General features: G+C 42.9%; 1 protein-coding gene across 2 annotated transcripts in view; it reads left to right on the plus strand.

Moving 5' to 3' along the window:
* The first annotated feature begins 2093 nt into the window (after nucleotides 1-2093).
* The window catches only part of RANBP3 (RAN binding protein 3), a 45570-nt gene continuing 22559 nt past the window's right edge, over nucleotides 2094-25104 (plus strand). The window contains exons 1-3 of one of the 2 annotated variants that reach the window (XM_083810830.1): nucleotides 2112-2239; nucleotides 12874-12906; nucleotides 13946-14001. In XM_083810830.1, coding sequence (XP_083666956.1) covers nucleotides 2218-2239; nucleotides 12874-12906; nucleotides 13946-14001 — 111 coding nt within the window. In that variant the 5' untranslated portion in view covers nucleotides 2112-2217. Of the gene's footprint in view, nucleotides 2240-12873; nucleotides 12907-13945; nucleotides 14002-25104 lie in introns of both variants that reach the window. The other variant, XM_083810831.1, reaches the window with a different exon arrangement.

Consider the following 25104-nt stretch of genomic DNA (forward strand, 5'->3'; position numbering starts at 1 on the left):
CTCACAGGAGGAGTGGGGGGACAATAACACCAGAGAGTGGAAGTTGACAACAACAAGGACGAGCAGGAGGAAGAGTCTTCCCCCAAAGCCTGGGGTGCCCTTACAGAACTGCTTCACCCCTCTGCAGATGGAAGAGGAAAGACCCATGGCACGGGGTTGGAACTGAGTAAGGCAGCCTGGTCTGCTCCCCATATAACAACCAGTCCCACTAAGAAAAGGCAATGGGTGATAGCAGCAGGAGACTCTCTTCTGAGAGGTAGAGGTGTCCTTCTGCTGACCCAATCCACTCTTGAGGCAAGTCTGCTGCTTACCGGGGGCTCGTATCAGGGCTGTCACCAAAAGACTGCCAAGCCTTGTACAGCCTAAGTACTATTACCTGTTGCTGCTGTTTCACGTGGGCACCAGTGATACAGGCAGGAGCAGTCTGAGGAGTGTCATGTGGGATTACAGAGCCCTGGGAGCAGCAGGAAGAGACTCGGGAGCGCAGGTAGCTTTTTCTGCCAGTCAAAGGGAAGGGGACTGAAAGGGCCAGTTGAATCTGGCAAATCAATGGATGGTTGCAGGACTGGTGACATTGTGGATCCTCTCTGGAAGGGAGTGGGAGACCTGATCATCCGGAATATGGATAAAGCTGAGGTACTCAACAACTTTTTTGCCTCAGTCTTCACCGACAAGATCTGTAGCCACATGGCCCAGGCCCCAGAAGGCAAAGGCATGGACTGGGAGAATGATGAACTGCCCGGTGTAGAAGATCAGGTGTGAGGCAATCTAAGGAACTTAAAGGTGCAGAAGTCCACAGGACCTGATGAGATACATCATCATATCCCTCATGGGTCCTAAGGGAACTGGGAGATGTAGTTGCTAAGCTGTCCATCCTATTTGAGAAGCTGTGGCAGTCCAGTGAAGTTCCCACTGAATGGAAGAGGGGAAACATAACCCCCATTTTTAAAAGGAAGACCTGAGGAACTACAGGCCAGTCAGTCTCACCTCTGTACCTGGCAAGATCATGGGGCAGATCCTCCTGGAAACTGCTACAGGACATGGAATATAAGGAGGTGATTGGTGACAGCCAATCTTGAGTATTTCTGACCTACAGAAAAGTTTCAACGATTATTAACAACTGACTGACTTAGACAGATATCCTATAACTTTTCTAAATTAGCAACATTCATTTATTTTTACCAACTTTTGCCAGTTCTGCTGTTATATTCCTGACTGAAAAATTTCCCAGCAGTGAAACTAGATGGTTCGTATACAGAGTACGTGGAACAGAGATCAGGAGCCAGCCGTTTGGATTTTGCTCTATGTTTGTGTGATGGCTTGCGAGTGATACCTTAAAATAATCAGGATCTATGAAGGCAGTTTTTACATTGTGCCACCACACTGGAACAACCATTAAGGGTATGAGTGAAGTAGTGCAACCCCAGATGTCTCCCTCTGAGCTAGTTGTTGCTATTGTGTCCCTTTCTTTGGAGTAGAAACCTAGTCAACGCCACATTAATGAGAGTAGGTTTAAGAGTTCACAGAGATTGATAGAAAATGGTTTTTTGGATGGAGAAGCAGTCTCCTAAGAAACTAACGATTAGAATTCTTCAGTCTGGAGAACAGGGTATGGCAGATTCAGGCAAGGTTCATACAGTCACAACTGAATGCAGAACTAATGTCTAACAAATCCCACAAGACCAGAACCGTGGAGCACTAATGAAAGCGGTAATAGAAATTAAAAAGCCATTTAACTCTGGACAGAACTTCAGAACCCTGCTGCTATGGGAAGCCACTGAGGCTGACTGGAGAATACAAAGATTAACTGCAAGCCAGTCCCGAAGGACCGCGGGTGCCAGAAGAAGACAAGGGCAGCAGGGTAAGTGGCCGCTCAAGCTCAGTGGGAGCCCCGCACACCACAACCTCCCGCAGGCTCAGCCGGGGCTCGAGGGCAGCACCCCCACCCTCCGCCACCAGCCCACGACTGGCGGCTCTGAGGCGGCCGCTGGGCTTGAAGCATCCGCCCCGCCCCGCCCCGCCGCTGCGCACGCGCGGCAGCGCCCAGCGCCCTATAACCACCCCGCCGCCATCGCCCCCCCCCGTCCGCCCACTGGCGCACGCGCGGTGCCGCCTCGAGCCGGCCGTGAGGTGGCGCACGCGCCGCCAGGCGGGGCCGGCTGGCAGTGGAGGCCGTCCGGCTGCGCGATGCATCTTGGGCGTGACTGAGGAAGTAAAATGGCGGACCTAGCGAACGAAGGTAGGCGGGCGCTGGCGCTGCGCAGCGATGCCGGCCGCGGGCCCGTCACCGCTCCGCCGCCGGCTCGGCCGCGGGGCCGCCGCGCTCCCGGCTCCGAGCCCGGCTCCGGCTCCGCGTCCCGCTCCCGGGGGCGGGCGCGCCCGGCGGCGGGCCTGCCCTCGGAAGTGCCCCCTCCCCGCGGCCTCTCCGTGCCCCGGCCCCGGCGGGGCGAGCGGCCGGACAAAGGGAGCTCCCGGCTGGGCCGCCCGCCGCTCCCGCTGCGCCCCGTGAGGCGGCGCCGGCGGCTGCATCCCGCCGGGCGGTGGCACCGGCGGCCGCCGGGTCCCAGCTCCCGCACTTCCTGCGCGCAGGCAGCGGCCGTGCCCCGGGGCCCCCGCGCCGCTCCCCGCTGCTCCTCGGGGCCGCCGTCCGCAGCCTGCGGGTGTTAACAGCGCTCCCTTGGCTGCCGTGCTCGTTAATCCATCCCCCAGCAAAGGGGGTGATGGAGGCGGCTGGGTAGCGCTAGGCGAAGTGTAGTAGTTTTTTCTTCAGCTTAAAAAATCTCTGAAATAAAGAACTCATTTTTATTTTTTATTTTTTCTCTCTAAAGTCTAGGGTAAGCTGGGCTGTGCTAGTGGAGGTTTTGAGGGTTCTGCTCCAAGGTGTGCAGACTTGGTTAACTGACGGTGGGCACCGGCAGCTTGCGTTTGAGAATAACTCCCCTTGAAGTCTCAGTAAAACCAAGTTTGTTCTCAACCGTTCATTTCTCATTATTTGTCTTGGGCTAATAGAGGGGGTGAATCTCTGAAGGAGGCAAATGAAAATGTGCGTAGCCCCTTCTGTCAAGAGTTTTTCTGATACCTGAAATCTTGTTCCAGTTGCATTTATGCTTCTGATATTAACGTTTAAACACCAGGAAGCAAGTATCTGTTGTAGCTGTAGCTTTTGAAGAGGAATCCTACCAGCAGCTAACCACATAATTACACTGAAGTTATTTGACAAATCCTCTGATGCAGCATGTCTTGAGCTGTTGGCTCCCAAGCTGAAGACGTGCTGTCAGTGCACACAGAGGCATGATAAATAGTTTTGAGGGCTGTAGTAAATAGTCAAATATGTACTGATTATTGGTGAGAAATTTGCTGACAGTATGTAAAACCTTGTAATGAATTTTGATGGCATGTTGTATTTTTTAGCACCCAAAGTTTGGGAGTGGCTGTCTTAATTCGTGTGAGTCCCTCACTTTACCTCCCTGTTCTAGTAGGAAATACTAAGCTGAAAAGTGAATTCTAAATTATCAGTGTTCATTACATCATTTGATGCTGACTTACCTTCTGTTTATATTCCTGTCTCTGTATTTCTGCAGAATCTTGTAGACTTTCTGTGGTGGAAAAAAAATCCTAATGTGGTATCATCTGTACTTTTTCATCTTTCTCTCTCTTTTTCCCCTTCAGACCCTTTCCTGACTCCAGTGATTTCCCTCACCTGCTAACCTCTTTAGTTTGCGCTCGCATCTCCTTCCAGAGTTGCCATCTTCATCCTTCCCTGTTGTGTTTCTTCTCTCAATAAGAATGGGATTTAAACTGCCTTAAAGTTAAGCAAGATCAGATCTCTTCTGAACTATTGGCTGTTCAGCTCATTCTGTTGTCATTGTATGGTGTTAGTTTTCTTTCCTTCAGTTCCACTTTTGACGTATCCGTTATTGCTATACCGGAGCAAACAAATGTACTTTCTGGAACTGGTGTCTCCTGGAAGTCAGTCGATTCTGTGATCTTTCTACTTGCATTATTTGCTCTCTCTGATACTGCAGTGATACTCTCAGGTGACTTTGACCGTTTCCTCCTCATTCTTACACGTATCAGTGTTTCATTTTTCCAGGACTGTAGGTGAATGTTTTCTTTCCCCATACTGTGTATTTTCATTGAATATAAATAATGACTGTTTCAATACTGATAATTCTTTCATCTACTTTGTATTAATCTTCTTTTGTTTTAAGTGTTTGATAGCTGAACGTTCATGTTCACAAACCAAGCTTGATTAAAACAAAGCTCTTAATATTCCTTAATCTTGATTGGTTTGTACAGCAGTGCTGTCTCAATCATACTTCATTATGAAGTGCGAAGATAATTATTCCTTGACGCATAATAGGCACAAGTACGTAGAAGGTGGTTTCTGTCATTTTTGCGGAATGTTTTTGCTTAGCATGCTTAAGCAATAGCTCTTCTTGTTGGTTCATGCAAGTGAAGCTCACTTGGGATCTTACCTGTCTGGTTACTGCAACAAACCTTCTGGCCTTGAGAAGTGCCATTTTGTTCTGCTTATGTCCTTGCAGCTCACTAATACGTAGCATTTTTAACCTGTCACTTTTATCGTGGCATCCCTTTGTTTCAATTCATTCATTCTTTTCCAACAGTAAGTATAGTAGTTCCTTTTACCTTCTAGGTGCTGACTGCTCTTTTCTTACTCTGTTGTCTTTCTTAACCCACCACTGAGATGTCAGTAGTCTCCAAGTAACTATTCCATGTCCTCTAAGTCTTCAAACTATTCTCATGGACAGTCTTTCTGTGATGCATTTCTTCATAGCTCCAGTGTTCCCAGAACTACTTAATTGTTCTCAATCTAATTGTTTAATGTTTTTTTTTTCCATTCACTTGTCTTTCCTTCTTTTTCTCGGGTGTGTTGGTGAAACTGCACCTGGTGAAGCTGTTGGTGAAGCTGGTGAGCATGGAGCTAATGAGGAGGACGAGGGAAGAGCTCTCCAGCTGTTTAAAGTTTGATTGACTTTATCACAAAGACTTAGTGAGATTGTGATGCAGGCTTTGGGGATTGGCATCGTGAGGAGCTTGACTTTGATTTGATTTGTACCATCACTGAAAACCAGGATTTTGAAATAGTATTCACAATTGTTATTGTCACTATTGTATAAAATAGTTATCGAATGGTATTAGAAATTTCCTCTGAAGTCTTTGGTATGATCTTCTTTCTACATCAGTATTCTAGCCAGATCGCATCTTAAAATTGGCACTTCACATCCACGAATCTGTCAGTGTTGTACGACGGAGAACTAGAAAACTGTCAGGCATATATTCACATAAACCTGAATGCTCTTCTCGTTAACTTGCTGTTAATATACAACTAGTAATTGGTATATAACTTGTTTCTGAAGCTGCTCTTTAGGTGATAGGATCTCTTCATGTTGAGCATGAATTATTTTATTTCCTTTCAGTTATTTATTTCCTTTCAGTTATTGAAGAGGTACAGGTTTTTCTCATGGCTAACACTTGATGACTTCCTTTCCCGTTCAGTAGGTGCTTCTGTGTCAGTTTTTCCCTCCAGCTGTACATTTGGAGAAAGGAAAGTCTTCTGCTACTTTGAGGGCAAAACCTGGCATTTACTACTGTCTCTAAAACTTACAGACCCTTTGAGCAATATCTTCCCCTCCTTGGTAATTTTCTTCACTAACAGATACAGAGTGAGACTGAGTCATTTGTTTATTGTTGGGATTTTTTGGGGGGGGATGTGCTAATAATTCACATCCAAATGCCACAAACTAGCGTTTAGTTTACAAGCCAGAACTGTCTACATACGTTAAAAATTTGTTAGCGCTTTTCAGAGTTCTTTGTAGATATCTACACTGCAGAGTAATTGGCTGCCTCATGGTTTTCTTCTTCCTCCCAGCTGAAATTAAGCTATTTTTTTTTTCCATTTCTGACTTGTAGCATTTGCTTTATGTGAAGTGCCTGTGCTGAAATAGTAAAATGACCTAATGCAGAGGGTAATTTATTAATGCGACAAGGGCTCAGGAAACAACACGTGCTGTAAAAACACAAAAGGTTTGTGCTTCAAATATGATGTAAAATTTTTTCTCATCTTAAATATATAAAAAACATTCTCCATTCCCATGTCAGCTGTGGAAGTACTACCGAGAAGTAGCCTTGTTCATGTTATAGAAGACAAAATAAATGGTTTGAAGATGAACCAAGTCATCAGATGTTTTAATTCATAAAAAGCAATTTATTAGAGTTTTGAAAGTGAGGCAGAAGCATCTTTTTTTTTTTCCCCCTCCCTCCTGTTGTCAGTTATATTTGCTATGACATCATTTGTGAAGTCTGGATGTAAGTGATCTAATGACATTAGGTATGATTGGACTTTTCTTGTGGGGTCATTTTCAGTGATCAGCTGCCGGCTTCGTAGCTTGCTCATTGCTTTCAGTCTATTCATAGCTATTGGGAGAGACAGGAGTCTTGTTTTGTTACCAGCCCCTTCTATAAAGCTACAAACGCCTGTTTGTCTCTTTTTTAATTTATATATTATCTTTCTGATGTGATTGCTCTGCTTTTCGTAACTTAAGTAGTATTCAGGTGAAAGAATGTTTTTTGCTGTCTGAGCTGCTCAAATAAGCATAATTAAATTTAACCTTGAGCTTAATTTTTTTTTTTATCTTCCTTTCATTCAACCTTTAGTCAAAGGAACTTGTATTTCTACTTTGAGTTGGCACCCATCACAGTCAGAAGGTTACTTCTGAGTTCAGAGTGGTTGGAACTTCCTGCGTGAAGGCTGTAAATCAGCACCTACGGAAAAGCATTTTTTTTCTTAACGTGCAATTTCTTTTTTCTTTAAGACAGAAAGTCCCTAAACTTGAAACAAATTTAGTAGCCTCAGTGATTCGACATTTGATTCCATTCAGCTTAACCTTTTTTAAGCAAGGAACAAATGATTTTAGTGAGTACTGTTTTTTAAATATATATTTGTTTTATGAAACCGTATTATATCAGGGAATGTTGGAAGGACATTTGTCTTTGTAAAATTGCATGGCTGTGTTGTATCTGATTCCGCATACACGTTTGTTCCTTAAAGGAATTGAAACAGTCTGAGTGTGTGGTTGTGTTCTCAAATCAAATATTTTCTCTTTGCCTGCATGCTTCTTTCCATAACATTTGTTTTCCTTCTTCTTAATAAGCTATTGCCATCTAATATTCTTTGACTGGCACAGATTTTGTCGCTACAACTTCTTTTTTTCTCCCAGAATGTAGTATAAAGAAAACACATGCAGTTCTTTTCCAGGATTGATACCATGCAGGCTTGTATACATGCAGGATTCAGCAGCTATTTCATAGCTGTGTTTTGACTGGTACCAAAGCAAAGAGGAAGAACAGCTTGTGTGGTAAGGAAGCAAAATATGCTGAGAAAATACTTATAATCCATATATCCAACACTTAATTCTGTTTATAACTAATAGGCTTTTTTATTGCCCATTGTTTTTATTTTTTGAATATTTGTATTGGTACTTACTTTACCAAAATCTTACAGAATGGTAAAGAAAACTTTCTGTAACATCTAAATAGTCCTTTTACCTTTTATCCTTAGCGGTATTGTAGCACTGCAGTTAGTGTGAAGGAACAAGCTGAGTTTTCCTTCAAATCCTATCAGGGTGTCAAAATGTTGGTGCTTCTCCCCTCCCTAGGTATTTTTTTCATTCTCCCTTCTTCTGTGTCATTCTTTTTTTGATGAATATTTGTCACCCAGCTTTACTGTTCATTTCTGTCTTGGTTTTACCTCGTTCTGGTATGCTCCCACCAAGCTGAGCTGGAAAGGATAGGTTCTGCTTGGGAAGAGCTAAGTAGCTTTGCGTGGCTAGGCACTGTGGCAGCTGCTGTGAATGGAAGTTTTTGGAAGAGGTGCTACCAGTCGTATGAGTGTTGAAGTCCCTTATATTTTCCTTAAAAGATGAAAAGATTACGTACTAGTAGTGTTCTTGGTGATTGCTAGTATGTTTTGCAGTGGTGTAAGGATGTAAGTGAGGAATAGTTTGTGGGAAAGAAAATATCTCGTTAGGACAGTTGGTCTGCCTTGGAAAAAGCAGACCAGTTTTGGGACGAACATGCTTATCTTCAGATCTGAACTAAAGGTAGTTATCTTGAAAACTGCATAATTTGAGAACCAAGTGGGTCAGTGATTAACTTGGTTGTGTTAATCAGTTAAACCATCCTGGAGAAAAGGCGGTTGGTAATTCTGAGTCCAGAAGAAAGCATAACAAAGAGAGGAATTGGTAAGGCTATGCACTGCTGCCCAGAAGATTTAATTTAACTCTTCTTTACAACTTGGAGTGCCTTGAGGTGGAAACTGAAGAAATGGAAGTGAGTTGTAACGTGCCCTTGAAAATCAGTGTCCATGTTCCCTGGACTTTTGGAATGGTACTGCTGGGCTTTATAATAAGTGAGTTATGTCTTTCCCTCAAGGAACAGGTTTTAGGACATCAGAAGTGGAGTGGATATTTCCAGGGAAATGCTCTTTCACCACCCAGTGCATGCTTAACGTTTTAGACTTCAGGGGAAGTACGTTATGTTTTTTGATAACTCAGTTTTCTTCTTTCTGTTGATTGTGTGTGTCTGTTGATCGGCTACCACATGTTCCTGGGGTCTGCAACCGCAATGTCAAAACATTAAGCAAGTAGAACATATACAGAAAAAAGATGATGCAGAAAGACACCCCCCAAGGAACCCTTCCCCTTTGTACCGCCATCAGTCTCAGTAACATTAGAAGATGTACCAATGTTTTCTTGAGTGGAGCTAGCCTGTGCTTCAGGAATGGGCAGCAATTTCAAACAGTCCAGCAAATCCTCGCTTCGACAGAAATATCCAAAATTTCTAGATTTTCATAGGTGTACTGCCCAGACTGTAATGTACCCCAGAATCCTCTGGAGAGCTGGGTGTGGAAGTGAACTCTTACTGCGCAGCTGCTGAGGACGGACACCTAGATCCTGGTGAGGGGCTCTTTAAGACAGCTCTCAGGACGTATTCCTCAGTGTTGCCTCCTAGGAAATATTCTCTGGAGTTTGTCCGGGAGCTAAAATTCAGAAATTGCCTTAAATATTAAGAGTGGCAGGTACAACAAATAAAATTTTTATAGTGCATTGCAGTTCATTTGTTGGTCTACCCATAAGCCTTTAATAGATAACAGTTTACCACACTGAATCTGTTTCATGAATTGGCAACCTAATTGTCCTTATCCATTTAACACTTATTCATTGTTCATAGCTATTATCTACTTTTTGTCTCAGGTGATATATTATGAGTTAAAGTCAAAGCAGTTGTTCTCAACTCGTATGCATTTTTTTTTTGCCTGTGTTACAAGTTTCTGTGTAGTCAGGCGCTGTTGCACTTTTAAATGGTAAATTTAAAAAAAGAAAAGGTTTGCAATGCCGTGGTTCTTAGCTTTAAAAAATAAAATCACCTTGTCATGAACTTGCTACAGCGGTGCTGCTGAGGAATTCAGAGTTGTTGCCGTGACTTAGGGTCTGGGCTTCTAACATTTCAAAGTTTCGTTTGGGTGACTGAGATGGGAAGGGGCTTGGGTTGCATGACGCTTTGTGGCAAGGCTGAAGGAACTGGGATTTTCCATCCTAGAGAAGGGAAAGCTTCAGAGAGCGACATTTAGAGCTTTCCACGGTCTACATGGAGGTTATCAAAAAGAGGCAGGCTTTTCTCAGTGGCGTATGTTGAAAGGACAAGATGTAAGTCATCAAATGAAAGAGGTGTTCAGACTGGATATGTATTTTTTTTTTAACTCTAAAACAGTAAAGCAATAGAAGAGATCACCCTGGGAGGCTGTTCAGCCTCCATCTTTGGAAGTTAAAACCATCCTGGATAACCTGATTAAATAACCTGTAGCAAAGGAGAAGAATGGTTTTGTTGCCTTTGTCACTGCTTTGCTCAGGGATTTACTACGTGAGCCTGATAACAATATGGAGAAATGGACATCTGCAGTATTCGATTTTCTTTTTGTGTGCAGTTTTAGCCTGGCTTTTTGCTTATGGGACCTTTAAAAATGGATTCAAAAGGGACATGTTTTTATATCCGTACACTTGAAATATCCATTGGGTTTTTAGTAATGGGTCACTTCATGCCGCAGTGAAGGCTTAAAACTTTGCATTTCGCAGAATCTTAGAATGGCTGGGGTTGGAAGGGATGTTAAAGACCATCCAGTTCCAACCCCCCTGCCATGGGCAGGGATGCCACCCACTAGATCAGGTTGCCCAAAGCCCCATCCAACCTGGCCTTGAACACCTCCAGGGATGGGGCATCCACAATTCCTATGGGCAGTATTTCAAAAATACTCTTGTGGCCCCTAGAGTTGCCACCAGCTTTAACGGTTGCATCGGTGTGAACTTTTGGTGAGGTAAAATGAGGCCATGTTTTGTCTAGCTCTAGGAAACTTGGTTGACAATTGTAGACTTTGCTACAGCTATAAAGGAGGAGGAGTAAAATGGGTCTTGAAGCTAATGTGTCAAAATAAAGTTGTTCTTGCAGCATGGGTTTGCTTTGAGGGTGATACTGAAATACTGGATCATGTCCTACTGAGGATTGGTTTTGTCCTCTTTATTGAAAAACAATATGGAAGGGGACCTGGGTACAGGGAAAGCATTAAATGCTAGAGCTCATTAATACCGTACAGAAATGCATTCCAAAAACATACTTAGGAATCAGAGCAGAAAGTTAAAGCCAGACATTTGAATGGGAAATTAGACACTGGAGGGTTTTTTTTTCCTTTTTAACAAATGAGGTAACAAACGATCAATGGTAACAAAGCTTTTCTTGTAATGTCTTCAAGAATGAATGCCTCTGCTGAAAATGTTTCCTCAAAACTGTAAGGCTCAGAAAAATATGCAATGGCTTGGTATGAAGGTCAGATCAGACAACGTAGCAATCCTTGCTTGCTGTGGGCTAGAATTAGGCAAATGCTTCGCCAGCCTTGTGGTTGCGTTGCAGACTTCAGAAAGGACATGATGAACAAGTGAAAGGATGACCTTTGTACAGCTCCCCATAATTTTTTTTTTCCTATATAAAGAACAGATCTCTTGTTCTTCTCAAAGAAGTAAGTCTGTAAGAGAAATAATGATCATTTCTTTAAAGGCTTCGTATATATGCACCAGAAACTGACTTAAGATTGTGCGGTTGTCACTGAAGTGTGCGGTGCCAGTCAACCTCTAAAAAATTAATGCTGATTTAGTGGAAGTAATTTTCTGAAAGTATTCTCTGCTAAACAGTGTTTCCATTGTGTAACGGTACAGCAGGACGTGCACACATCCTCAGCAGTGCTGTAAGTTTAGGATCCGCAGTAAGGAATGGGCCTGGTTAAGCAATGGGATGGTTGGTGGCAGCGACTACCCGCTGTAGTGCCCTTGGTCCTGTCGGCTGCCGGCTTGGCCAGTGTCTCACAAGCAGCGAGGAACAGGGAGCTTTCTAAACCTTGAGTTTGGAGGATGGTGTTCCTTCAGTACCTAGAAACTCCCTTATCTTGCACAAGTCTTATCTCTCCTTTCACCTTCACTAACGGATCTCACTGCAGTTTTTCACTGGCTCCTTTCCCCAGCCTTATTTGCTGTAGCTGGGCACAACCTGCAATGCTTGATTTTCTTTTTTTCTTTGGTTCCTCCAGCCGGTTATTTTTGTTTCTGTGAGTTTTCTGATCTTGGCATCCCTGTGCCTTTCTTTGAGGCCTGTGTTCTGTCACCAGGCCCTGTCTCCTGTTTTGTCCTGTTCCTTTGCATCAACTTCTTTGGCTCCCTGCTGTAGCCTTTTGCCAGGCAGCCAGTGTTTCCTCTGGCCTTTGCATCTCTGGGTCTGTTTTTGTTTGTTTGTTTCATTTTGTTTTTACTGTTTGCTTTCTTCTGCCTCAGGGCTTTGATCCTGTATTAAGTACTAAATAGACAAGTAGCTGTTTTCTGTTTGATCCTCTGTGGTATCTCTGGAACTCGGTACAAGAGTCTTGGGTATGTCTTGCACTACACAATCAAGTCCTGATTTCAGGCAGCTCTCCGAAAGGGAAGAACACTAATATGGAATTTTGTTGACTGGGTGGGTAGTCTTGGATAAAACTAGTTGGGTAGAGTGCGTGCTAGTCACTGCTGTAACTCCCTCATTAGTTAATATTAAACTAGACCAAGTGTGGTAGAAAAAATAAAATGAAAATCACTTTGAAGTAAAGTGTTAAAAGCTCAGCCCCCTGCACGAGGAACCTCCCCCAGGCAGGTTATAGGGAGGCCAGGGGAATCAAAGAGGAGCCCTGGCTTCTAGGGATGCAGGTGTTCCTTCAGAGTAAACTGAAGAACCCGTTCCCTTTCAGCAGACTCTGGTTTTCGGACAAGGATAGCAGTTAAAGTTTGTCTGACTGTAGATAACTTTTGATTTTTGAAATAGCTTGTCTGCATTGCTCTCATTAATAAGCATTGCTCTCATTAATAAGCATTTTTAAGATTCAGCATTGTGCTGTGGGTAGAACTGCCAGAGAAGAACTTAGAAAACAAAGGGAAAAGAGCAGGACAAATGCTGTAATGGTCTTTATTTCATGGCTGTTTTTACCTTTTGTCAAACGTATTATACTAATCTTGCAAAGTCAGTCTTGCTGTGTTTTTGATTGGTTGTCCCTCTGGGTAAGACTCACAGGAGGGTGGAAAGTCCATCCTCCCAAATAAGTGTACAGAGTTCTTAGATTATTTTTTTTTATGCTTGCCAGGTAAAGTTTCATTTTTTTAACCTAAACCGATGTAATAGCTAGCAGTTCCCAAATGGACAATCTCATCCCATTTTTCTTCTATTCTGTGTATTCCTATGCTGACCCAAATGCTTTACTGATCATTCTGCAACTGATGTATGAAGAATTTTGTGATCCTGTCCTTTTTTCGGAGCGAGGTAATTCTTGTTGGCTTCATATTTCTCTTTTGTGGTATCTTTTCAAGTTCAAAAAGATTTACAGTGTCAGTTTTTATTAAGTGCCTAGTCTTGTTCATAGAACTAAATAATTGCAAAGATGGAACTTCTGCAAAGAAATGAGCCAAAGTACAGCCCTCCCTGAATTCTCTTGTTTCACAGCAGTCTCCCCCAGAAGGCGGATTTAAATGTTGTACTCACCTCTAGCCCTGCAAGCATAGAGGAGGGTTGCTGACTGCATACTGAATGTGCAGTTTGTCTTCAAACACAGCACATGCCCACGGTATGATTTTGTTGAACTCTGAGGAAAGCTCGCTTCCTGTGTATTTCACGCCACCCACCCCTTGTTTTGAGGTCATTAAGGACAAAGGAAAACGTGCACTCATTCCAGAAATTCAGTCTGGTCTTGACCAAAAGTTGGTATGTTTAGAAAAATGTCCTGCTAATGCTTGAATCTGAACTTCAAGTACATAGCGGATTTGCTTTTCAGTTACATGCATGAGGCTGGTGCCTCTGTGCTAATACGCATGGGATGTTTGGTTTAAATTGTGTATCTGTAAACAGTTAGTTTCCTCTACGAAAGCAGTATGTTGGTGTGTGCAGCAGAGCTCCCTTTGCACTGGTGCATTACTATGGGAAAGGAAAAGCCTTCGCTGACAAGACTGACACGTGTTCAAAAAGTAAACTGTCGTAGTAAAGGGCCTTTTCCTGCTGATGTACCCAAGGATGATGAAAGTACTGCTTTAACATAGAGAGATCTGCAGAGACAAGGAAACTGATGGAGCTTTCAGGTATCAGTTCTATCAGTTGTGTTGCTGTTCTTAAAACACTTCTTCCTATTGAAGATCAAGTGCTTAATAATAACTACACGTTACCAGGAACCAGTCAAACAATTCGTGTAACCGAGATTTAACTGGTCTAGAGATTCATTGTCTGTCAAAGCATCATAAAGCATAACATCTTAGTTAATAATCAATGTGGTTGGAAAAAAAAAAAAACACAACAATTTTTCTTTTTGCAGAAAAACCTGCCATTGCTCCACCTGTCTTTGTATTTCAGAAGGATAAAGCACAGAAGGTAAGGAGATGTTGATAATGTATATTAACGTTTTTGTTCTGTAGCCCTAAGTCATATAACTCATATTCTGTGGTGAGCAGCCACTTGGGTATATTTTTCTGAAGGTGAAGATGGACAATAGAGCATTAACACTATTACTGGGCATAGGGTGAAGAAGTACTAGACAGGTAGAAGTGGGAAGAGGTATTGTGTCATGAAGCAGGGAGCTCTTCAGACAGAAGACAGACCGAATTTGGGAGAAAGACTGTCTTCCAAGCTGTACCTTGAAAGGAACAGGTGGCAAAAGAGTGCTGATGGTTGAAGTTGCATGAAAAACATGTAATTTTTTTTTTCTCGTAATGGAGTCAAAACAAAGAAAAGACAAGACTAGTGGTCTAGGTTATTACTTTTTACCTCAGTCTATTGTTGTATCTCATATCTTTGGTTAGCACACTATGAAGTGTTTAACTACTTTTGAAAATGGCCATCCTGTTGCTTCACCTTTCCCTCTGCCCCCTGCCCTGTGTTCCTGTCCCCTGCCTTTGGATCGGAGGTAGCAGTTGCACAGTGTTGAGGTAAGTTGGAGCCACGCCACAACCTGCCGTAAGGTGTTCTGGGGGTGAGCTTGTGAGGAGCCGTATCCCCCTCTGTTCAGCTCTGGTGGGGCCACACCTGGAGGGTGCTCCAGCTCTGGGACCCCAGTAGAAGAGAGACCTGGACGTGCTGGAGAGAGTCCAGCGAAGGCCCTGAAGCTGGTGAAGGGACAGGAGCCCCTGTGCTGTGAGGAGAGGCTGAAAGAACTGGGACTGCTCAGCCTGGAGAAGAGGAGGCTCAGGGAATCTTATATCAATATAGATAGCATATAATTATATCTTGTGTGTGTGTGTGTAGCATATAATATATGTACACTACCTGACTCAAGGGTTCAAGGAGAATGGAGCCAGGCTCTTGTCAATGGTGCCCAGTGCCAGGCCAAAGGGCACTGGGCACAAACTGAAACACAGGAGGAGGATGGGGATGTTCCATCTGAACACCAGGAATCGTTTCTGTACTGTGTGGTGACAGAGCACTGGCACAGGTTACCCAGAGAGGCTGTAGGGTCTCCTTGGAGATCTTCAGAAGCCGCCTGGACGTGGTCCTGGGCCCCCTGCTCTGGGGGGCCCTGCTGGAACAGGGGTCGGACCAGCTGAGCTCCAGGTCTCCCTCCCAACCCCAGGCATTTTACGGTGTTGTGAAGAGGCTGGTACAGCTCATCTTGTGGCTGTAGGAGGAGCAGACCTTGGGAGAATAATGGCAACATTGAAGGAAGGAGCAGGATCTGCCATTTAGTGGAAATTGCTATTAAATTGAAATAGATGTAATAGAAAATAATGCCCATGCAAGCTGAGTACAGTGTAGTTTGCATGCCTTTTCTCTTTGACACACGAAATGTTGTAGATGAGCCCTAGGGTGTAGTTTTCCTTGCATCTTTTTGTTCAAATGTTAAGCCTTCTAGTTTCTTATATTGTGAAAAACAAATAAAAAATGGAGAAAAAAAATATATAAAAATTGCTTTATTTGACTTATGCCTCAATATGGGTAAAAGCTGTTAACGTTGAAAAAAAATTAATATCAAGGTTACCTTTGTTTAAGCTGAAACTGGTAGGGACCAATAGATCTCTAGTCATGTTCTCTTGTCCTGAAGGGTAGTTGGTGTAGTTGTCTAACTGCTCCAGTGGTAGTTAGATGTGGATATTCCCCCATTGTAGCCAGTCTTTCACAATAAACTTTCTCAAAACTGCAAATGCTCCTTTGAGAGAGACCTTTTTGGGATCACTGGATTGTTACATTTATCTGCACAATCAGAAAATCTTCTCCAGTGTTTCAATAGAAATATCAAACTGTTTTGTGGTTTGTAGCTTTTATTTGGAACAAGACTTGAGTTTTCTCATGGGTTTTGTAGGCATATTCATCAGCAGGTGCTTGAAATCTTTTGTCAGATTAGAAAGGATTAAATCTGCTGTTTTTTTCTAATATTAGCTCATCCAGTTAAATGTATCTTACTGTAAATACTAGTTTTGAGATACTCTTTCCAATGAGTCTTTACAGTGACAATTTACATGCAGTTTGGAACACAGGGAGTAGTAGAGTTAGCACTATCGAGGAGACAGCTCTCAGTCACCCACTGTTGCTTGGACAGTTCCTGAAGTCCCTTCTGCGCTGGTGATTTTTCTCCCTGGATGCTTTTTAAGCTGGCAGTGCTTCCACAGCCGGATTGAAAATGGTGAGCAGAGCGTGCAACCCAAGCAGGGCAGTGTGGGGCTGTGTCCTTTCTTCACTGGCCTTCCTCAGCTGTAAGCTACCAGGTCTTGCAAGCTCGTGTTTCTGCGTGTGCTATCTGCACAGGGTGCAGACCTGCACGCAGCGCATCCCTTCGGTGCCGCGCTGTACGAGCTCGTGTCGGGCTGTGGGATGGATCTGTTGCTCTTGGTGTGTTTCAAGAAAATACTCGTAAAGAAGCTGAAAGAACTAACAGTTTAACGTCTCTTTGGGCTGGTGGATTGCAGGGGGGGAGATCTATGATTTCTTCTCCCTAGCTGCCTACGGGGATGCTGCAGACGGTCGCGGTGCTGGGTAGGTGGCTGCCTGCAGGACTGCCTCTGCTAGGGCTTGGCCAGAAAGCCTGCCTGGGGGGCTGAGCAGAGGGCCTGCGTGGGGACCTGCGGTGGAGCCGAGCAACTTGACCGCACGCTTAAGTTAGATAGTTAAGAACTGATCTAAACGCTGTGTGGTGTTGATATAATCGGACCCCTTGAGAAGGGGCAAGCCATGGTCCACGTGGCTGTGGAGTAGCCCTGGCCTGCTGGGGAACTGGGCTTGTTCGTCGAAGGAGATCATTCAGACCCCACCAGTGGCATCTGTCATGTGGTGGCTGATTTCCAAAGTGTAAATGCATCTAGTAACAAATCTAAGCGTTTATGTTAAACTGTGTAAATGTGTGGAGATGTACAATTTTCTTAAGGAGAGTTAACGATCATTTTAGTAGCTTACGCTATGTGTAACCGAGACTGGAGAAGAGCAACAGAAGCATTGGTGCTGTGCTGCCTGCCGCTTTTGTAAGTGAAGGGCCAAAGCCTGCTTGGTGCTTGTGCCAGTGGCTGTTCTTTGTGGAGCTGGTATGTTAGTAATACAGTCAGGCTGTGGTGCTGTCAGCCAAAAGCAACAGCCGCGTAATATGTGCTGAATTTATCAGAACCCAACATTCAGTCCAGCTGAGTGTCTCTGAGTTAATCAAGAAGTGGTGTTCGGCCTACATGCTGGTTGAGACCTTTCACTGTATTTTTGAAAGGATTAATAGCCCTGTAAGTGTTACAGTTAACAGCAGACTACCTTACTGTTTCCATGTGAGGTGTTTGGGTAAGTGAATTGCCTTCCACAGGAGCTGATTGTTAGTAAAGCTAACAAGAAAATCTGTTAAGAGGAGTTTTTCCTAGGATAACATTTAGAAAAGAATAAGATAGTGAAACAACATATTTTACAAGTGTGTTGTTTGTCAGCTATCTAAATCATAATTTTCATTTAGCAAGATATCTGTGTGGTCAAGTTGGCTTTCATCCAGAGCTGTAAACAAAGTCTTCATGGAGGCTTTTCAGTGCCAATACAGCAATCTGACGGTGAGCCGAGAGCGAGGAGGAGGCACTGCGTTGTATATTCAAGTTGAATTTTTGCTGTCCATGATGAATGTTGAGATGTTTGTCTAGTGCTCTCCTCCATCAAACAGGACAGCCTGAGCAGATTTTTTTTTTGTTGCAGTGTCTACAAGCTGTGTTGATATTGTTCAGTGGTTTTCCGGAGCTAACATTGTCTACTATTAAGTAAAGGAATATTTTTTTCTCTACCTAAGTTTGTTTTTTGAAGGTGTCAGACGTCTCTTTCTTTGTTAGCAGTTGCAAAAGATTCAGCATGCTGCAGAACAAAATGCATGCTAGTCTGTAAAGTGATTTTGGAATTGTTTTTCCAAGTAAATGTGTATACAGTCTAGTGAAACATCAGGATGTGCAGTTTGTCGTGTTTATTTAGAGGGGATACAAAGTGGTGGATCAGAGTAATGTCTCTAACTTTCAATAAGGAGATTCTGGTTGTTTCAAAGTTAAAAATAGAAGATTTGTGTATTTGTTCTGATTTTTATTATAATACTCAGCTAACGGTGGATGTAAAGCTGGGTGCCCATGACTAGTCCATAATTATCTCGAAGTCTTCTTGCTTCATAAGACAGTTACCCACGTTTCCCAGGGCCTTATCTAACCTGGTCTTGGAACACCTCCATATATGTTTGTTTGAAAATATATTTGAGTGTAGTGGTGGTATATCTACTTACCAGTATGTGGCCTTGCATCTTACTACTCCTCTGGTGTCATGTTCTGAATTCCCACCTTGTTGTTTTTCTTAATTGTCTTGTTCAGGCATGCTATTCCCCCCCCGCCCCCTCTTGTTAAAGTGCTGTAACTGCTGAGCTGCATTTTCAGATCCACGTTTTCAGTTCCTTTCAGAGTTTGAGTTTTTTTCACACACTGCTCTTTCCTCATTTTCCACATTTGTTGAGTGAGTCTGCATTTTAATTATTCTTACCTCTTTATCTCCTCATAATTTTTTTTACAGCGTTCCCTCAGCTTCATATCTGAACGATGGTGACCATATACATTGCTTGTTTCTTTTTACACTGCTAGTCATTTCTGAGAAGCAGAGCTGCTAGTGCTGGCACTAGTTGGAAAATTGCCTCAGCTTATGAAGACTTAAAAGACTCTGGACTTATTAAGACCAGAAAGCACCATAAAATCCTAACCTCATTATGCTGATCATAGAATATTACTGTTCTCCATTATCTGTACCAATAACTTGTAGAATCCTAGAATCATTAAGGTTGGAAAAGACCTCCAAGATCATCTGGTCCAACCATCCCCCTAGTATCAATGTCACCCACTAAGCCACGTCCCTAAGCACCACGTCCAACCTTTCCTTGAACACCCCCAGGGACGGTGACTCCACCACCTCCCTGGGCAAACCGTCCCAATGCCTGACTGCTCTTTCTGAGAAGAAATGTCTCCTCATTTCCGTGCTAAGAAACAGTTTCCAAGAAACAGTTTGTCCAAAAATGCTTTTAAAGTATTGTCCCTTGTTCTGCAAGTACGTGCTGCAAATATGTCAAAGACATTGGTTGTGAATGCTACAAAAGGCAGATACTCCGTTCAGATTTTCAAAATATTTTTGCACTTTAAAATACACCAGTATTGCATACAGCCTGTAGCTTGTTTTTTTCCCCCCACCAGTCTGGGTTGGGTAAAGTGGTAGAAGATGGAAAAGAACATTGCTTCTAGCTTGTTATGTGCCTGGTGTTGGTCAGTGTGTTCTGTGGGTGAAATGGTAGTGGTGAGCTTTTAAGGATGGCTCTGAAGGAAGGTAAGTTGCGTGATGTTTGCTTGGATCATGTACCGTACCTGAATGGTACTGCAAAATGATGCAGTGTTTAAGGGGTAAATGACACCTTGGCCATAAAGGTAGAGGGTTAGTTGTGCAGTGAATAAGGATTTTCATCCCTAAGTTGTTAAATCAAGGTCTTAGCTGTGGAACATTAGAAGATGTGGTGTCGAAAAGGTGACTTAGGCTGGTGGCATTCCCATGTAGTCTGAAGAGCAAGGTCATGCGTCTGAGTTTAAAAAAGAGAGGGTTGTGTTAGTGCACAAGGTAGTAAGGGATTGGTTGAAGTCCTGATTTGATTGAGTGTGACTTGGAAATGTCTGGGTTTTGGTGGTTTGAGAAACTGGGTGATTAGAAAATGTTTGCGTGCTGTGGATATGATTGGTGTGATTTGGATGGTGGCAGAGAAAGAAATGTGGAGGAAATAACTTTTATTGGGGAGAGGCAACAATACCGTTTTACAGACAGTCTTGGCAGTGTCAGGATAGCTAGTTAGAGGTTTTGTTGGAGAGAGTTAGTTGAACCATGTTGTAAGTCAACAGCATTTTTAAAATTAAAGGCTCATTGTGAATATATTGCTACACTGCTGCACTTAAAAGAATAATTGCAAATATGTTAGGACAGTTGTACGTGGCAGAGCTTAGAGGGATATTGAGAGGCTGGTAATGCCAAAGGCTTTTGAGAATACCAGCAAGAGTTGTGGAACTCCTGGGCTCTAAGCAGGTAAAGATTGTGAAACTGGAAGCTGTACCATTGGGCCACTGAGTATGGATGCTAGGCTGGGGAAAAAGAGTAAAGGAACCATAAATAGCACATGAACATAACTGCGAGTAAAAACAGGCTTAGAGGGGTTGTACCAGTCTTTATTTAAAAGTGGTATTACTTCCTTGCCTGTATTTGATATTCCAGCATCATGTTAGTCTGTCTATTTCTTTGTGTCTCATTTATTTCCTGTAATACAGAGGCCAAACCTCCAAGTACACTCCTACATATTTGGCCTAGATATGTTATTTTTGTTTATTTTAATAAAATAGATTTTGTTTCATCTGGCTGAGCAAGGTGAGTTGGTCTAAGTGGCTTCCTAGCATCATTAGTCTAGTTGATAATCCAAAGATGGTCTTAGTATTTAATAAATAGGAACCGGTTTCTGCCAAGGTCTCCCTAGAGCTGTGCTTGTAAGGAATCTCTAGAGAAGAGAAGGCTCAAGGAGACCCAAGTTGTCACTGATATAAAACATTATGGCGAGGAGGAAGAGAAGGAACTGTTCCTTATGAGTGCCAAGGAACTTAGAGCAAGAACTCAGATCAGAATTTCTGAAGAGATTAGGAATTACTTTAAATAGCAAGCGTGACTGAAATCTAAAATGAATTCTGGGGGAGTTTGCAGTTCCCTTTGGATGTGCTTTTTTGAGAACAGCTGTACAAATGTCTGTCTCACAGTTTTGGTTGGACAATGCAATTGCAAAATTCTAACAATTGCAGCAGTTTTTGTTCCATTTAATATATTAATTTTAAAATATACATTTTATGAATTGACCTGGCCAAGAAACTCTCACCTCAACATCTAATTTTTCTGTGTAAGTGGTAATTGGCATTAATGGCTAGTTTTGCTTAATTTCTCTCTCTCTTTTTTTGAGTCCTAGAGCACGTATTACAGTTTTGCTTAGGAAAGAAATCAGATTTATACCAGAAGGCTGCCTTGCTTCACTTTTTCAATTACTGACCCTTGCCAAATATTACAAGAATTACTAAAGTTACTTAAATCTGTTGCGTGTTTAACTTTGAAATGTTCTAAACTGTATTGATATGAATGGTTTGCAGAATAATTTGTCATTTCCCCTGTTAACAATATAGCAGAAGTGTGCCGTGAATGTTCTTGCCTCTTCCTGCATTGTTGACAATTTTATGATCTATGGCTGGAGGTGAATGTGAACTGGTAGTAGGACTCCACTTTTTTTTTTCCTTTAATTTTTCCAATTGCTTGCTGAACCCAAGCATATGAGCTACAGACATCTGCATGATCCTCAACAAGGGGCTCAGTATGCTAAGCTTTTCATCTTGTTTGGGTTTTTGGGGTTAGAGGTTGGAACCTCTTATAGCCTAATTTAACTGATTACTTCTAGCTCTTGTATTGAGTCACTACATTGTCGTTCTGTATACAACTCCTGATTTGTATTTCTCCTCCTTCTCCCCCCAAATTCTGTGCATTATGGCTGAAGAATCCCAAGCTATTTATCTATTTTTCATATGTAAACACTTCTGTACCCTTTCCTATGCATTATTTTGCTTCTTACGGGCGCTGAATCTTCCAGGTCATCATCAGTCCCAGTGTCTGTCCACAGCTTTGCAGTCATTCCCTGTTGCCTCCAGGTCCTCGGCGATAGTAAGCTCATCCTGAGATTCACGAGGTCCATTGACAGGGATGGTCTCCTCCATCCCCATCTCCTTGTAACGTTCTGGTTATATTTTTCAGCATTTTCCCCACTGTGGATGTTAGGGTTTCCCCCAGTTCTTCAAAGGCTCTGCGAATAACGGCAGGGTCATCTCCTCCCCCAGTACAGCTGTTGGACCAGGTCTGTGATCTGTTGGGTCGTACTGGTGTCATCTCTTTGGTGGCTGTCCGGGTGGGTCTGGGGAGCCTGCTTCTGAAGCAGGAAGCCAGGCTGATGAGGCTGTGCTACCTGTGCTCTTCTGATGAGCTCCCCATAACCCTGAAAGCTTGCTGATTCTGCTCACGATTGGAAGGGGATAGAGCTTTAAATGCTAAAACAGATCCTCTCACTAGGGTGATTCCTCCATCGTGTTGCAACCTTGCCTCGAAGGGACTTTGCCCTGCAGGGGACCGGGAGTAAAAAAGACAAAAAGGTTTGCTGGATTCAGGTGAGGATCCCCAGGGAGAGGTTGAGCCCTCCCACCGTTGTCTGGGTCCCAAAGTCCCAGCCGGTGGACGCAGCTCTGAGCTTCCTGCTCCCGTTGTTGCCTCAGTCAGTGCTACCCTGAGCCCCGCTTCTGAAGCCCTCCTTGCTCCTATTCAACAGGAACTGGCACGGGTAAACGTGAACCTACCAAGTGCTTCTGGTGCCAATGGGATGAAAGAAAAGTGAGTGAGAAGGTGGCTGTATGAGAAGGATTTGCCTCAAAGCAGGTTACAGGAGGATTCTTTGTTCCTTCTGAGCAATAATGCTGCAGCCTGACAAAGCGAGCAGCTAATTCTCCGCTCCCACTGGATGTGACCTGGAGCTTGTCATGCCAATCAGTAGCGTACTTAACCGATTAAAAGCAGCAAGAAAGATGCTTAAGCAGATTTTTGAATTTAGGTACTTGAAAAAGCACAATTTCAGTATCATGAGGTATAGAAAGCTATCAGCAACGCCAGCTTAAGATTTTTCTACTGATGGTGCAGGCAAATACTTCTGGAAAGATTAGATGACTAAACGACGGCCACCACGCAGTCTTTCAGAGAAATTTTAAAATTGGTCCTAACCTTTCTGGTTGGTGAAGCATGGTTTCTGGGTGCAGGTGAGTCTCGTTCCTCATTGTGACCACACATTCTACTGCTCACAGGCATGGACTGTTTGATTTTTGTCTGTTAAGGCTGCCCCGCGCTTTATGTGCACGCTTTTCCTTGCGTTACTCTTATTTCCAGGAACGGGCCTTTTCAACCCAGGGCAGAATGGATTGTCATGACAGGGTATGAAGATCTGTAGGTTATGCACCTTCTGGCACCCAGACTGTCTGGGTCTGTTTGATGACCTGTTGTTTATTTATTTTATACAGTTCCTATGCAGTTTATGGGTACATGAAAGCTGGATAGGAGAGGAAACATCTCTCTGCCACTGGCATTTGACTTCTCACCGTAGGTTATTCCACATTGTCATCTCTGTAGGATCTATGGGGAATCAGGTTTCTTTAGACCAGCTTTATTTTCTGTAAAGCCTTTTTCCAGCAATGAAGGACAATGAATGTCCTTCACTGTAAGTGAATTGGTCACTGGTGAAGGCATTATAGTGAGAAAACTGGAGATTTATCCAAGGTTGAGGAGACTTGGCTGGTGAATGCCAAAGTAATGGGGAGTAAATATTGACTGCATTTTTTTTTTTTAATAAAAGCAAGGAAAAGGTATGGGGTGTGTCTTTTGCTGGAAGCTAAATATAACAAAATTAAAAGCAGTTCTCAACAGTGTTGGTAACTCTGCAGTGGAATAATTTGCATATCCTCATTCATTTAAAAGCAGAAAATCAAACCTGGATATCTTAAATGCGGGACTTACAGTGAGGCAGACACAAATGAGGGTCTTCAGCCTGTCTGTGCATGGAGGCCAGTCTAAGAGATTAAGATGTTTTTTCTTCCACGGCCTTTAAATTCCTGAGCCTATGAAAGATTTGACTCTGTTGTTTGCTGTTTGTTTGCTTGTTTTTCTGGTAGGAGTTATTAGCAAACTCTGCCCCTACTTCTCCAAGCGGTAATAGACAGTTTTAACAGTGTGTGAATGGGTAAGGATAGGAGGTAGCGTACCAAATAATCTATATATTTAGATGTTTAGGTAGGAAAAATATCTTTGAGACAAAGGAATGCCTTTTCTATTCTGTATAGCAGCTGCTTCTGCTAGGGCTGGCTGTGTCAGTAACCACTGTACCACTTGTCATGTGGCTCTTGTCCAGTTTTTAATCTCCTGAAACTCTTGGGCTCAAAAACAGGGAAATAATTCAGAGAGAGTAGATACCAGCTCTGCTTTGCCCTCCGTAGGTTACAGACTTGGTTTTGGCTATTGATGCTCCTTGCATACTAAATACAGTGACAGTCATGCATCAGTTAATAAAAAGACAATGGTGTGATAATTTGAAGCTTGTTCTGTACAGGTTTGACTGTTTTTTGGTCAGTGTTGCATACATCATTGCGGTGTTCTCAATGCCAGAGTACTATTTAACAGTTCCAGAAGTTTTTTAAGTTCTGGACTTGTTGATTTTAAAGAATTTTTGCACATATAGATCTGCAATTTAGTGCAACTTTCTGTTACCAAATAGTTTCCTCTTGCTTTTAGGATTTTTGCGAACAATTGAAACAAATTGCTGGAATACGTGACAGTGCTCTTTCTACAAAACAGAATTTTTTTCTTACTTCAGATAGTGATTGCTGAAATAGGCGATACCACGGGTTCCCACTTAGCCTTATCTTTCAGGACACTGGTGTATATTGGCAACAGAGATGCCTAATAAGATCGTATTTCAGTGATCCACAGTAATGTGGATTACTCGGCAAATTATGTAGGAATAGCATGGATTATCAGACAGTTTTATTGAGGTTGGGCTGACAGATGTGTTGGGGTGGGGAAATTGCATTTCAAAACTGTAAGTAACTTTTCATTCTTTATGGTGAAGGTTTCAAAGGTACTTGACTGGGGTGCTAGTGAAATACCGACATTCTTCCATTAACCCTTAGACTTTATTGCATAGACAGAATTGCTTACCTTGAAGTAAACGTGCTTTTTATTAGCATTGGATAAAATACTTATTAACATTGGATAAAACACCGACAGTACATTCGTATCTAGATTCTAAACACGTATAGTACCAGACAGAACATGTTGTGGTTTCTGCTGTTCATATATCCAGTCTCTGTCGTTTAGCTGGTGGTCCCGTGCAGCTCTGACCAGTCCCGGTTTGTGCTGCCC

This window comes from Anser anser (assembly GCF_964211835.1).
Source record: "Anser anser genome assembly, chromosome: 25".
Lineage (NCBI taxonomy): Eukaryota > Metazoa > Chordata > Aves > Anseriformes > Anatidae > Anser > Anser anser.